At 43.8% G+C, this 15,373-nt stretch overlaps 1 protein-coding gene across 1 annotated transcript in view; it reads left to right on the forward strand.

The window, feature by feature from the left end:
* The window catches only part of MEIS1 (Meis homeobox 1), a 121,704-nt gene extending 119,590 nt beyond the window's left edge, over positions 1-2,114 (forward strand). Inside the window, exon 12 of the mRNA XM_067565265.1 lies at positions 492-2,114. Within this exon, the coding sequence (XP_067421366.1) occupies positions 492-775 (284 nt within the window). The 3' untranslated portion in view covers positions 776-2,114. The remainder of the gene's footprint in view (positions 1-491) is intronic.
* Positions 2,115-15,373: the final 13,259 nt, after the last annotated feature.

Genomic DNA, 15,373 nt, shown 5'->3' on the forward strand with positions numbered 1-15,373 from the left:
AGAGTCAGAATGGGAGTTCAGAAATTCATGGTTCTCAGTCCTATGCTTGAGCAACTGGATCATATCTAACATGAAATGTTGTTACTGTTAATGGTAATGAAAATCACTTCATCTCAAGCATGTGTTAGAATTGTTAACATCGTAATTGTGTGTGTGTGTGTGTGTGTGTGTGTGTACATGCTTTTTACTTAAATTGTATTCTTTCTTTAAAATAAACTCTTCCAAAATCCTCCCAATTTTATAAACATGAGTAATTCACATCATGTTGCTTTATTGCAAGTTATAAATATGCACCTTTAGTCTCAATCCTGCAAACATTTACACGCATAACATTACTTATATGAAGAATACCTTTAGCTTAAATCTGACTATTGACATGGGCAAAATTATTAACGTGCACAGGTGTTTGCAGGGTCAAGGCCTTATTTAATAGGATTACTACCTTTATGTACGATATATTGATATTTACAAATTTCTCTTTTCCTCCCCAGGGCTGCAAAGTATGCCAGGGGAGTATGTGTCTCGGGGTAGTCCAATGAGTATGAATATGGGACAGCCAAGTTATACCCCGTCCCAGATGCCCCCACATCCTGCTCAGCTGCGTCATGGGCCCCCCATGCATACCTACATTCCTGGACACCCTCACCACCCAGCAATGATGATGCATGGAGGACCACCCCACCCTGGAATGCCAATGTCAGCATCTAGCCCCACAATGCTTAATACAGGAGACCCAGCAATGAGTGGACAAGTGATGGACATTCATGCTCAGTAGCTTAAGGGAATATGCATTGTCTGCAACAATGCCAGACTTCAAATATTGTCTTTCTGCAATGACTATGGAGTTCCATTCTTGGCATCTACTTTGGACCAAGGAACGATCCTATTCTTCCAGTTCCAAGGGACCCTGGAAAGCAGGAAACACCATCTGAAGTAAACTTCTGGGGACATGCTAAATAACGATCTAAGACATGAAGAGAACAAAGAGTGAAATATTGTAAAATGCTATTATACTGTTATCCATATTACGTTGTTTCTTATAGATTTTTTTAAAAAAATGTGAAATTTTTCCACACTATGTGTGTTGTTTCCATAGCTCTTCACTTCCTCCAGAAGCCTCCTTATGTTAAAAAGCCTTACAGTTATCCTGCAAATGACAGAAAGGGCTTATTTGCAGGATTTTTAGAGCATTAAAATAACTATGTCAGGCAGAAGAATCTTTCTTCTATCCTAGGATTTCAGCCATGCACACTTTCTCTCTCTCTCTCTCTCTCCCTCCTTCTCTCTCTCTCTCTCTAGCCTGGGGCGTGAATTTGCATGTCTAATTCATTTACTCACCATATTTGAATTGGTCTGAACAGATGTAAATCGGGAAGGATGGGAAAAACTGCAGTCATCAACAATGATTAATCAGCTGTTGCAGGCAGTGTCTTAAGGAGACTGGTAGGAGGAAGCATGGAAACCAAAAGGCAGTGTATTTGAAGCCTAATTGTCACACCAGAGCATCTTTGTCCCCATGCAGCAACACTTATACATCACTTCCTGTTTTATGCAGCTCAAAACATGAACTGAAAATTTATTTTTAATATGTTGACTTTATTTCTGGGCAAAGCATCAGTCGTGTGCATTTTTCCATAGTCCCATCATGGAGCGTTTATGTATACATTGTAAATAAATTTTGTGCAAAAAGGACTGGAAAAATGAACTGTATTATTGCAATTTTTTGTAAAAGTAGCAGTTTGGTATGAGTTGGCATGCATACAGATTTACTAAGTGGGATAAGCTAATTATACTTTTTGTTGTGGTTAAGCAAATGCTTGTTGATAGCCTTTTTCTATCAAGAAACCAAGGAGCTAATTATTATTAATAATAATCATTGCACACTGAGTCTTAGAGTTTCTGATTGAAACCGTTTGGATTGTATAAAAACTCAAAGCCCAGTTGTAGTAGTTTGAGTGCAGTAATGAAATCTGAATCTAAAATAAAAACAAATTATTTTTTGTCATGCTGACTCCACTGCTTGAAAAATTTGTTTACTGCCCCCCCAAAAAAAAAATTTGTAGAGATTCTGTAGTAATATGTGAAGATTAAACTTAAAAATGATTTACCTATAATTGTTATTTAAATATCAAACTCATAGTACATTATTTAAAAGCAATGCTATACTTTGTAAAGAAACTTTCTTAAAGTTTATACTGCAAATTCTCAGAATAACTGTTGCCTATTGGCAAATTTAACATCCAAGAGCCTTAACTGCAGAATATTGGATGGAAATTTAAATGTTATCTCTCCCTGAATTACATCTCTAATATCTGATTTATATTACTTGAATCATTGACAGATTAAACTTTTCTTGAACTGAGTGTATTTAGAAAAAAAATTAAATAAGATAAGATTATATGAGTTAAGTGCATATTTGTAAGTAAATTAACTACTTAAACTAAGGATGATAGACTTTTTAAGTCTAATGCTCATAAATAAGTCTTGTGCTCTGATTGGCTGAAGACTGATCATTAACTAATTTTCCAGTGCAGCTGTACTTTCTGCACTGCAGCCAACTAGTTAAATAGAACAAAATAACATATTAGGCTTCAGTACCTTATAATTTTCTTTAAATAAAATCGCAGCTATAAAAAAGTGTTTCCTAAGGGTAAGGAAAATATACAAATATTTTAATTAAGACAAATTCATGAAAAAACAAACCTCTAGCTATGATTGCTTGGTAAACAAAAGGTAGTGTCTGAGCAGAGCTGGCTAAAGCTCTGAAGTCTGCCATTCAAATAGATGTCACCCCATAAACCCGCCCTAAACAATTCTATTTTCGATTTGAAAAGAGGAACCAGTTGTTTGGTGGGTTTACTAGGTGATATTTGATTGACTGATTTACCTGCTGGAGCAGCCCTGTGCCCTCTCACCTTTTGTTTATTGGAGTGTGCTTCAGAAGTCTGTCTCCCTTCTAAATACCTTTTATGAAATTAAAATAAGCCTTTAACCGTAATCGTCGGAGAAGGATTTTTTAAAACACCCAGATCTAGAAGGGAGGGCAGCGTTCATTGTGCAAATAGTCCCCCTCTCGATTGGAATAATTCCCTCCTGATAGGTGGTTACTAGCAGTTAATGGCTATTTGTTTACTTTTTCCATTAAATAATAAATGTGTTTTAAAACTACTGTTAACCATCCATGTCTCCCCCCCTCCCGCTCCTAGTCAGTTCCCAGCTCGAGACTCAATGGGGCTGGTTCTCCACTTCAGAGGGGTTTTACGCTAGTGTAACTCAACTGACTTTATCCGAGCTACTCCAGTGTCAAGGAGTGGAGAATCAGACCCATTGTATGAATAGTGTGCTGGGGACTGGTTAAGAAGGGGTGAGTTAGCTAGAGAGCACGAGGGCAGCTGAGAGGCTGGTTCCTGGAGTCTAGTGACTTAGGAGAATCAATCAGTGGGGTCTTTCCCCCCCCCTTCTCCTCGGTTCCCCCCCGTTTTCCCTCTCCTAGCTTTTTAAAGGGCCAATGTATGGACAAGATTGCGCGTTTCTGATCCTGCCTCGTGAGTTTATAATAATGATAGTTCTCTGCCAAAATGTGAATGCTCAGCGCGCAGTTTGCTGCTGCTTTTCTCTTCTTCTGTTGCTTCTCTCTCTCTCTCTCTTTTTTTTAATGTTTCCTAAAGACAAAAACAAACCGCCCTGCAGCAAACAAAGGGCACACGCGTTCGTGCCTTCCTAGGGGTGGGGAGAAGAGGCACAAAAGATTCGTTCCTTAATATGACTTTTTTTGGGGGAGGGGGGGGGTTGGTTCATTTCAAATTAAAAACACTATTCTATCCCAAGACATTTAATCAGCTGTAATTATAACACGTTCAAAATGAAGAATATGCTTGACAGTATTTTTATTGTTATTGTTCATCGCATGATGTTAGACGGCTTTAGAGGCACAGGAAAGAGAAGTAAACGGGTTACAAATAGGGAATTATCCCTCGTTTAGCATTAAAATTCATTTAGATAAAATTGCCACAAACATTTAAATGGGGAGATTAGTTCCCCCTCACGCCTTATTGCACTCTCTCAATGGCTCCGTTAAGAACATTTTACACGTTGGAAATTCCGTCTTCGCAGGCTGCTTGCTGTTTCCTAGCTACCCCACATTCAAAGCAAAGGCTGCAAGAGAGAAAAGAGGCGAGGGAGTAAGGAGAGAAAGGGGGGGGGGGGAGTTTTGGCAACCAGTCTGCAATTCATCCGCTTCGATCTGCCCTGACAGAGGGGGAAAACAAATAGCCGGAGGCTTGCTCTCCCCTCAGCCCTTGGTGGAAAGGCCAGCACTGTACTTTCTAGCAGGGAAGCCAGCTGAGTCGTGTTTAGTTTGGAAGTACCGAGTGATCCGGCCCGACCCCCCCCCCAGGGATTTGTATCTCTAGGTGTGGGTGCGCGCGTATATGCGGGGCGTGTGTGTGTGTGTCCAGAGTGCCGGCTTTCCCTCTTCTTTTCCCCTGGAGCAGGAGATGTGCAGCGATCTAGGGGACAGGAAGAGGGGGGACGTTGGTGTGTTTTAAAAACAAACAAACAAACAAACAAAAAAGAAATCTCCGGCCGGTTGAGTGAAAACAGTTCAGCTGTCCCCCTCCTGTGCCCTGTGTGTCTCTGCAGAGCCAGAGGAGGAGGATTGTCAGCTTCGACTGCCATCTTTTGGGGATTTGGAAAAATGACTCGGTTCCCCCCAGTCCCTCTTCGCCTCCTGAGCAGAGACGGGCCCCCCCCCCCCCCCCCGAAGCCGGGGCTTCAGTGGTTGAGGTGGAAAAATTAGCCATAAAATTAGTGACTAACAATTTCCAGTGGGAATCACTTAGCGGCTTAGAGACGCCTTGAAGCCTCGGGGAGGGCAGCAGGCCCGCGCTGGGGGAGCCTCTGCTGCAGCCAGCCGCATGAGGAAAAAGTTTGCCTCCTTGGCCGAGAGGGGTGACTACCCCAGCGCTTGTGTCGGTGTTTGGGGGGGGGGGGGGGTCGGGGAGCGGAGCGGTCACACCCCACTGCGGTGGATCCCCCCCCCGGAGCCATACCCCCCCTCCCGGTCCCTTCTCTCTCCCCCCCTGGGCTCGCACTCCCGGCTCTGGGGAGGAGACCTGTTCCACTCCGCCGAGAGGCCTCAGAGCAAAACACCGTTTGTTCCTTGCAAACTGATTTGGGAGCGAGAGGCTGGCGATCGCCTTAAAGCAGTGAGGTCAGCCTACCTGGCGGGGGGAGGTAGGACATCCCGGCTGGGGTGCCGAAGGAAGAAGCTGAGCCCATGAACTCTAAGTCCAGGTGGTTCCTTTGACATTTTTGCCCCCCAGGCAGGGCCCCCGTCGCTTCTTTAAGCGGAGCTGTGATGCTCCGAGTCCAGGGGCAGTTGCACCCCCCCATACACACACACACACACACACACACACACCTTCCCCTTCAGTCCCGCTCCTCTTAGCCTCCCCGCACTTGCGCTGCAAGATGGAGCGCGGGCTTAGCGCGGCGCGCTGGAAAGGCGAGCCTTCGCCGCTGCTGTGATGGTGCTCAGCCGGCCGGGGCAGCAGCGGGGCTCAGGCGGCCCGGAGGAGCGCACGGCGGCCGGCCGCGAGGTGCGAACGCCCTTCTGGGGGCTTCTCCGCTCGCCCTAGGCCGGCCAGATGTGCGCTCCGGCTAGCGGGTTCGGGGCAGGCGGACCCGGAGCGAGCCGCTGGCTAGGACTGGCCAGCGTCTGTCCCCCTTTCCTCACCTTCCGAGGGGCCCAATAATAAACACAGCCCGGTCCATTAATAGCAGCACCGTCGGAGGGGAGCAGAGCAAACAAAACCAGAGCCAGCTAGGGACATTAGGAGCGAAACAAAGCTTCGCTCCGCTTTTGATGAGAGGGTGGCCGGGGGCTGGGCCTGCTGGCTGGAGCGGCCGAGAGCTGCCTTTCACGGGGGCTTCATTCACCCAGCGATGCCCGGCAGGGCTAATAACTATTTAAGGAGGCGTAATCTGTGCTTGGAGAGAAGTACGTGTGTGTAAAAACGTGTAAGTTTGTGGGCAAGCGAAGTAAAATACGGGGGGGGGGTAAGAGCAGTTTGCCTAGCTTGGGGGGGGGGGGGTGCAGATGAGATGTCAAAAAAAAAAAAAAAAGTTTGCAGGAGGGATTTGGCCTTTTTCTGTTTCCTCCGCGAGGACGCTCGGGGCCGAGCGGGAATACATGCGCTTCAGTGCTGTCCCTAGCCATTGGGGGGGGCCGGGACTTCGCGAGGGAAACAGCAGAGGCGTAAGAAGGCCGTTGTATCGCATGAAGTTATGTCCCACGACTCCCAGTTGCCGTGCACGGACTTCGCCTCGCCCCGGGAGAGAGAGAGAGAGAGAAGGAGAGCTGAAGTTGAAAGCCCTGGAGAAAAAGGCTTTACTTTTAAAGTCAGTCCGCTCTCGACTGCCTTCATTCCCCTCCACCTCCCACCCGGGCAGACACCGCGCTACCCTAAAGCGGGACTAGGGGAAAGGCTCTTGCTATGATCTTAGTCTCTGCCGGCAGTTTTACAGCGACCGGCGTGTGTCTGGAGGAGGGAAAATAAAGGCAGTTACCGCAAACCCAGGAGCGAAATGCCTTTTCTTTTACATTTCAGTGGCGGGCGGGCGGGCGCGGTGATTCCCTCCCCAGTGTCCAAAGGACTTTGGGATCCTTCAGGCTGAAAGGGGCGGAGGCAAAGTGCTTACCTTTTAGCCTCCGTTTCCCGGAGTGTGGGCAGCCTCTTTGTGTTGGCAGGAATCCCCTGCAAGGTGTGTGTGTGTGTGTGTGTGTGTGTGTGTGTGTGGCTGGAGCCCGGCCAGCGGAGTGAAACCCAGCGAGAGCCTTTTCATTCAAGGCGAGAAGTCCCCGCGGCCGGTCCCATCCCCAGGCACTGGGGCTTTGGTTGCTGCTGTTTCCCAGCCACATACTGGCATGGCTTTCAACAGCAGGCAGCCCCGGGTGCGTTAGGGGAAGAAGTGGCCACATGCAGGAGCCAGTGGCAGGGGTGTTATTCTTCAGAAAGGCACCATCTTGCCTTTACATGCAACAGGGCACCCAGGGGTTGGCAAGGGATCCCCATAGGTTACACATGCACGCCCGTGGAACATTGCCGTGTGTGTACCTGCCTCCCTGACCTGCTTGCGGTGCCTGAGAAAAAAGCCCTATTTGCTTTCCTTGCTTGTGGCCAGTGTAAACCCGCCTAGGACCACGCTTCGGGTCACCCGTTCGGGTGCACAAAAGGAGCTGACAAAGTACGGAGGCTGTAGGCAAAGGCCCCCTGAAAAGCGGGCGGGTGGCGGGGTGATGGTTGGCCCTTTTGGAGCCAGCATAGCCCTACTGATCAATGCGGAATCTGCTTTTGTTTCGATGCCCGCGAGCACTTGCGTGAAAGTAGTTCATAAACTCGGACCAGCCCGCTTTGTATTTTATGTAGTGGACAGACGAAAAAAATCCGCCTGGTCTTTCGTCTATGAAACAACTAAATGCCTGTGTGGCAGCTGCTTCTAAAGCCAAAACTAACTCTTTGGACCGGGGGTGATGGGGGGGAGTGAAAGGCGAAAGAAAGACTTCATTTTCTCCCCTTTGGTGCCATTTTGGATGTCAGCTGTTTCCTTGGTGACTGTGTTCGGCCCCCAAAGCCCCTGGGCTCCTGGATTGTTAGAAAAAAAGCCTGCTATTTCTGCACCATCATTTATCACTGTCACCGCATAATGATTCCCCTTGCAGCTCCTTATTGATGTTTGTAATTGCATTATCTCATAAGGGGGGTGGGGGTTGATCAATGAAACCGAGCCATGCATGCTGGGGTCAGAGGATGCCAGAGTACGGTTTGTCCCGTTTTAATACAAATACTCATTATCTTTAGGACTGCATGCAGAAAAAAATAAAATAAAATCTGACCCCGTAGGACAGCCCAACACTTTCTAAAAGAGCGCGGTTTGTGTAACCTTTTGATGAAATGCTAAACCCAGTACCTGTCTCGCATCTCAACGAAATGAGCAGCAGCCACGGATTGGGAGGGCTTTTTTATTTTAGTTTTTTTTGCGGGGATCAGATGTAAATTGTGAATAAATATCGGGGATTCTCTCCCCCCCCCCCAAAAAAAAAGTGGGAGCAACAGCTATCCCCAGCTCTCTATAAAGCAGGAGAACGTCTGAGAAATCGACAAAGAACATATCTGGAAGCATTTAACAGCGTCACTACTTTAAACAATCCGGGCTAACCCCCCCACTTTTCTCTCGTGCACTCCAGTTTAATTAACACGAACTGCAAATTGGAGGGATCAGCATCATCTTGGTGGTGGAGCGCTTCGTTTTAGGTAGGTGTAGGGTTTCGTTAGCAGAGGAATGCGAAAAAAACAAACCAACCCCCAAACAAACAAAAGAAACCCCAACGACAACACCAAAAAATCCCAACAACAAATCAATGGCCCGTTTTGCATTTGAAATAAGCAAGCAACTCCGCAAAGCCCAAATGAAGTTCATGTGTCGATTAAAGAGAGTATTTAAGAGTATTTAAGTAGCGAAGAGAGATGGCACACCAACATTGTGTCGAGTTTGTGTAAGCTTAGGGAACTTAAGTCATCGTGTTGCAGAGAACTAAATAATGGGGGAAGACATAAAGGGGGAGGGAAAAACTCCCAGCGTAATTTTAAACTAAATGCATTATTGGACTGTGACAGGGATATCTAAACAGTGAAAACTTGATTTGTTTAGCCAGAGGCGGGGAAGGAGACAGGTCCAACTTATTGTGCCACGTTTAAGTAAGAGTTTCGAAAACCTCTCCTCTGTATTTAATTAGCTTTTTATTTTAATTTGGGGAAGTGGAGACTGTTACCCTAACGTCGATCACATCATACATAAAGAGAAAGAGTAACACTATTAAGAAACAAATTTGACCAGACAAGGATTCCCCCCCCCCCCTCCTTTTGGTATCACACTACTCCAAAAAAGATTACCATCGAAGTAAAGAGTAATTCCCCCCCCCTCCGCCCCAATGTAAAATTAAATCCATGTGTTGCACTCTAAAGTTAAAAGAATTATTTTTGGGCTACGTTCTTGGAGCATAATCATATCAATACCTAACCAAGCCCATATATGGCATATTCATTATAGTCTATATAAATTAAGAACCAAAATAATAATTTTTAAATAGTGATTTCAATAAGGTTACACTACTATAATAAAGCAGAACATTCCCACATAGTAAATATTCTATACCGATAAAGAGAGAGAGCGTTTAACTGGACTTGTTAGCCATTTACTTTTGTTACACCTTTGAATGAGCGTTGTTAAACCTTCCTCCTTGATTTTGGAAACGACAAACTCTTCTAATAAACTAGTCTGGAAGTAATATATTTATTGTATACGTCAAATTCTTTTTTGTTCACCATATTTTTAATTTCTCTGATGTTTTTGCAGAAGTGCTAGAATTCTGTATTTAGATAAATGCCAGTTGTTTCCTTTTTAATAAACATTCCCATTTTATTTCAATTTTAAAGTAAAATAACCGTAACTGCTAAATAGTAGGATTAACATACATACTTCAGACTCTTATGTGAACTAATCAAATTTAGCTTTTTTCCCCCCTTTGCCCTCTCTTTTATTATAGTTTGCAATCTGGAGCTACCTATTTTAAAAATATTTAGTGCTATAGCCCACGGTTAAAATAGGAAAAATTAGTCTCGTTTCAGAAATTATAGAACGAACATGATTAAAATATTTAAAAAAAAAAAAACTCCACACACACAAACTGCAGCTGCAAAAAAAAAAAAAAAAAAAAAAGGGGGGGGGGGAGGGGGAAAACCCAACCCCCACCGTGATTTACGATTATTAAATCTTTGATTGCCATGTTAATGTTTCTTTTTCTACCTTTCATTTGCATTTTAATCTATCGAATCTTTACTATTTTGCTGCCTCCTAGTCGAGTGATTGATTACAGATCTCAAAGAAAAAAAAAATACCAAGCTTTGCAGGCGAGTTTATATTCCCCCCCGCACTCCTCTTTGCTGGTTAGCTTTCTGAACCTTCCTCAGCAATGTTAACGCAAGCAGGACAAATTAATTATGCTCTTTTAAATGTCAAAGATATAAATAAAAATGTGTTTCCCCCCTTCCCTTCTCCCAAATGTGAATACTTTTCCACCCCGCTTGTTTTAAAAGCGAGAAGGAATCATTGTGGTAAAATACACTTAAAAATAGGCTAGCATCGTGACTGTAAATAAATATTAGTGCATATGGAATTATCTTGTTTAAAATAAAAAAGGCAATGCAAGGAGTTCAGCAGCTCTGCTCCGGGTTTTACTAGCACGTTTTGAATGTTTAGCTTGGGGTCTGGAGTTGGAGTTCAACAAACGCCAAAACAAGCCTGGCCGGGGGTGGTGGTTAGGACAATTTGTTGACAGGCCAACAATAAAGACAAAAGGAAGAGAAGCAACCTCGCGCCTGTTTATTTTCTTTCCTATCCTGGTCTAAACTGTCTGCTGCCCTTTTGGCTGCTCCCCTTCCGAGAAGGGCGTCGTCCTTTGGTCATGAGCCCTTTGTTGTTGTTGTCTAGGTGGTGGGTTTGCTGGTACTATTTGAGGGCGGATGAAATAGAAGATACTGGGCTTCCTCTCTGTCCCTGGGCTGGATGGGTGCTGATTGGAGTAATTCCCCATCCTTGGGACCTGGCGGTCCTGTCCTTGGTCCCTCAGCAAAAAGGTGCTTTTGGGGACGGGGCATCCCACACACAGCTGAGAGGAGCAGGTAACTTGAACAGACTTTGTGGGTTGTGGAGGTGAGCCCCTTCGCCCGCCCAGCCCTAGCACAGAGAAAGCGAGCGGGTTCATCCGGGTGGCCATCTCATCAGAGGCTCGCATCTCTGCAGCGGCTGCCCTAGGGAAGACCCCCGCATATGGCCGGGCGCTGCCCATTCAGATCATGACCATTGTCTCCACCCGCCGGGATCGTCACCCTGCAGGGCAATGGATCCTGGGTATCTTTCTGCAGTGAGCAAACATCTAACGGTGAAATCAGGGAGCCTGTTGGGATTTTATTGCCAGCTTGCCAAGGCTTCCTCCTTCCACTAAATGGAGCTGGTATCATACAGTACGTGCAGGGTGGATGTAGATCTATAGGTCTCTGAAACCGACGTGTAGTTCAAATCCACGGTGTCTCTCTGACAAGGGTTTCCAGGGCAGATTGTCACCTGGAGTTAACATTCCTGGATTCGAAACCCCCTCTTCTCCTGACTGCACCCAGAGACTGCACCAAGCCAGCGACTGGCTCCCGTGAGATCACAAAACAAGCTTTCAGCCATGAAAAGTACCGCTTGGGGTTGAGCAGCAGATACTGGCAGTGAAGGGGAGAAATAAGAGGGAAAACGGACACTCTAGACAGGGAAACTTACTGTGTTCACCAAGTACAAAAATGAACCGAGCGGTCTGCACCTCAATGAGCGAAGATAGATCCATGTGGACAAGTGGGAAGACAGGACTAGAATGATTTAAAGGTAAAGGGATGGCAGATGATTAAGAAAGTAATAGTAAGGTGTCCCCTACACTACAGTTTTATCGGGAGGCAGTAACTACTGGATTTATTTATTGCCGAGGCTATATAGTAAAGATAATGACCGCAACCTCAAGATAAATGCTTCTGCCCATCGCTGGTCAATTCTTTTTTATTTAAGAGAGTGATCCTGAAAGGTGAAAGTCGTCTTCTCCCCAGCACAGAGATCAGTCTTGGTTCCCATCACATTATAAACATGACATGCAAATAAATATGTAGTTTCTGGTTGGTACGCGCAGAATTTATTTCAGGCAAGGGAGGGAAAATATACGGAGACTGGCTTCCTTGCGCAGCTGCCTGGCGTGCTATGCCCCTGCCTTTGCTGCCACGAGCAGGGATCATCCGCCGCCGAGAGCATGAAGGTGTCATGCCCGAACTCCTTGTTTGTTGCTCGAGAGGGTCGAGGAAAACAATGTGCAAACCATTCCTTCCAGCAAGCTGCTTGCTGGAAACTGGCCGGAGAGTTCCTATTGGAAAGGGCGAAAGTGCCCCGAAAGGAGGGTTTTTAATGACTGCCTGCCATGCTGAGGCTGACAAGCCTGATGTTTAGTGTATTTTTGACCTCTTAAAAGCACTTGCAGAAGTCCACCCCCGTTTTTTCCTGGCCACAGACCGTCAGCATCTGGGCTGGTTCAGGAGGTTGTACCTCGGTGCTAACTCAGCCCTTCTCCCTTTTCTACCCCAAGAAGTCCCTTAACCAGATGGAGGAATTCAGGCTGACATTGACAATTGATTGCCAAGGTCAGAGCGGAGTAGTCTGCCTCAGGTGTCAGCATAGGCTCAGCTCCCCTCCACCTGATGTGATCTGATCCAATAATAGTCACTGTGTTAGCCTTTAATGAGGCACCCGGTAAGAGCTTATCGGCCCCCACCTGCTCTTTGCGGTAATACCAACAGATCCTGAGATGCCAAAATGCAGTCAGCATCCTCTTCCCATTTTCTCTCTTATGTTCAGAGAGATAGTATTTCAGCCTCACAATAACCACGTCTATTCTGGGTTTCCTTTGATCCACGGACGTCCAGGAAAAGCACCTGACAGTGAACTGTGATGGGGAAGGAGGGGGGAAAAAGGGGGAGGGTTAAGAGAATAGGCTCGGGCAATTTGGTGGCTTGTGTGAGGGATGAGATGATGAGGTTGAAAAGTGAGAACAATCCTCTTCAATCTTTGTCATTCAGCACTATTTTGCATTTAACCAGAATCTCTGTTTCCATGATTTCCATAAACATATACATTATAATGTTCACATCCTTCAATATTAATCATTCTATTCCATATTATGAAAGGCTGATCTTACTAGTGAAGCAAATTAACTTCATTTTTGCCCACAAAATAAAAGTAGGATGCACTAAGTTCCCTTTCCAACATCATCTGTAATGACACACACACAATATACCATTGCCCACTGCATAAAAAGAAAACAATGACATGCATTCTGTTCCCAGCATGACAAGTTGTCTGTCTCACTTCAAAGGACGATAACCTAATTGTTTCCAGAGTTTAAAAAGTAATTAAGCTATATTAGAGAAATTTAAATAAAAACAGTTTTCTTCTCATTGGGACACCAGTCTTTTTATTCACAAAATGGGCACCCCATCCCTTTAAAAATAGAGATATTTATTTTAAAAAACTCTTAAGTTTACATAAAATATGTGGAAAATGTGAACAGATTTAGCTTTTAAAAGGTTATGGGCAAAGTGGAGGTAATTATGTATAAATAATGCTGAAGGGAAAATGAACACATAATAGGTTCCAAAGATTAAACCATCTGTAACTATCAAGGGAACTTTAAAAGTTTTTTTAAACTAAATCTATTTCATTTAGCAAACGATTTTTAAAGGGAAAAAAGTAGCAGAAATATTATAGTTTAATATATTTGCTTTTTCTGATTTTTTAGTAACATTCTATAGATAGTTTAAAATTTTTAAACTTACAAGTTTGAAGGTCATCCTGCATGAAATAATTGATTAGTAACTTCAACCATATATTGTTTGTAAGACTTACTTTCTTTTAGTGCTGGCTTTGCATTTTTGATTATGGTATATGGAAGTTATGTTACTAAGAAATTCCAACATTTTCCCCACCTTTATACTTTTCCTGGTGTGTATTTATTATAACTTATACCATGTTTCAAATTGTAGTTATTAAAAAACCTTGAGATTAGTCCTTTAGATTCTCAGCCATACAGTAGATCCTCAGAGTTACAAACACCAGAGTTACAGACTGACCAGTCAACCCCCCAACTCATTTGGAACCAGAAGTACACAATCAGGCAGAGGCAGAGAGAAAAGAAAAAAAGCTAATACAGTACAGTACTGTGTTAAACATAAACTACTAAAAATAAAGGAGAAGCAGCATTTTTCTTCTGTATAGTAGTGTTTCAAAGCTGTATTAAATTAATATTCTGTTGTAAACTTTTGAAAGAACCACCATAACATTTTGTTCTGAGTTATGAACATTTCAGACTTACGAACAACCTCCATTCCCGAGGTGTTCATAATTCTGAGGTTTTACTGTATTTAGAAAATTTAACAAAAAGGGAATATGGTTTTAAATATACATTTTCCGTCACTTGAGTCTATCACAAAAACAAAAACAATGCTTTTATGTTTTAGTAATCATTTTAAGATAGAAATTTATCTGTAATTTTATAGTCCAGTAAAACTGCTTTGAAGCATTTCATTTATATAAAATAAGTCATAGTGTCTATAAGATATACATTATACACAGTTAGGATCTTATTTTATAAATCCTTACCAGCGGAAATAGTCTCAATAAAGTTGATGGGACAGCTCATGTGATGATGAATTAGTCACATGAATGGAGGTTTGCAGGATCAGGCCCTGTATAAAATACACACTTTATGATGGAAGTAATGAACTAATCAGGGTTGGCAGGACTCTTAAACTGCTGTGTTCATTCTTACATCCACTTGTAGATTAAAATACATTTGCTCATCTCAGTCCTAAACTTATTTATGGTTCTAAAGAAGGTCTGGCATGATGGACGAAGTTTCTTAGATCAATCTATGGAATGCTACTTACTTCTCCAGTGGGGAAAATACCTTGTATGATATTCTTGTATGATGATTCTATGATTCTATGAAGAACATTCAATTTGGTAATCCAAGAAAGGTTTTTTTCTCTTCAGGCAAAATCTTGTATGAATTTGTATTTATCTCTGAGGCAACTCTTTGAAGTGATTTTTATTTTGACATACTTTTGCACTCAAAGAGTGAAATGCACCATGCTGCAGAAGGCCTATGCACCACTTTAACCTCCCAAATTCATACTCACATCCTTCCCTAAAACAGAGGCCAAACAACTCAGCTGTAATCTGGGAGTTTCTCCAGGACTAGAGGAAGGAGAAGAAATCATTCTACACCCCAGGTCACAGAGTAGCAGTGTTGCTACTAGTTGCTAAACTAGTTTTATTCCTGAATAGCTTCCCTGACTACATGACCAGTTGATGCATCTACACAGTAGTCTTCCCAGACCTATGCACACACTCCTGCTGTAAAGAAATCAAGAGTGAGTTTGTGGATATAGCCTCTGGATATAGCCTACTCCTGTGGGCTAAAGTGATTGTAAAGCCCACTGTAGGTGTGGGGTGAATTTCACTCATATAAAATCAATATATTGTCTAATGCTACAAACGTGTTCTAAAATCTGCAAATAGTGACTAGGCAATCAGAACAAATCCCTCCTTGGTATCGTACTACTATGTCCAACTTTAGAACTGGCTTTACTACAGTCAGTGGGTTGACTTCTTCCCTTGCTTTGAAAAGCATGTACACAGACTGTGTTTTGTCCAAACTTACCTCCTTTTTGTG

The sequence above is a fragment of the Emydura macquarii genome, unplaced genomic scaffold (assembly GCF_026122565.2).
Source record: "Emydura macquarii macquarii isolate MOO-44397 ecotype Brisbane River unplaced genomic scaffold, CSIRO-AGI_Emac_v2 contig_2676, whole genome shotgun sequence".
In the NCBI taxonomy this organism is placed as follows: domain Eukaryota; kingdom Metazoa; phylum Chordata; order Testudines; family Chelidae; genus Emydura; species Emydura macquarii.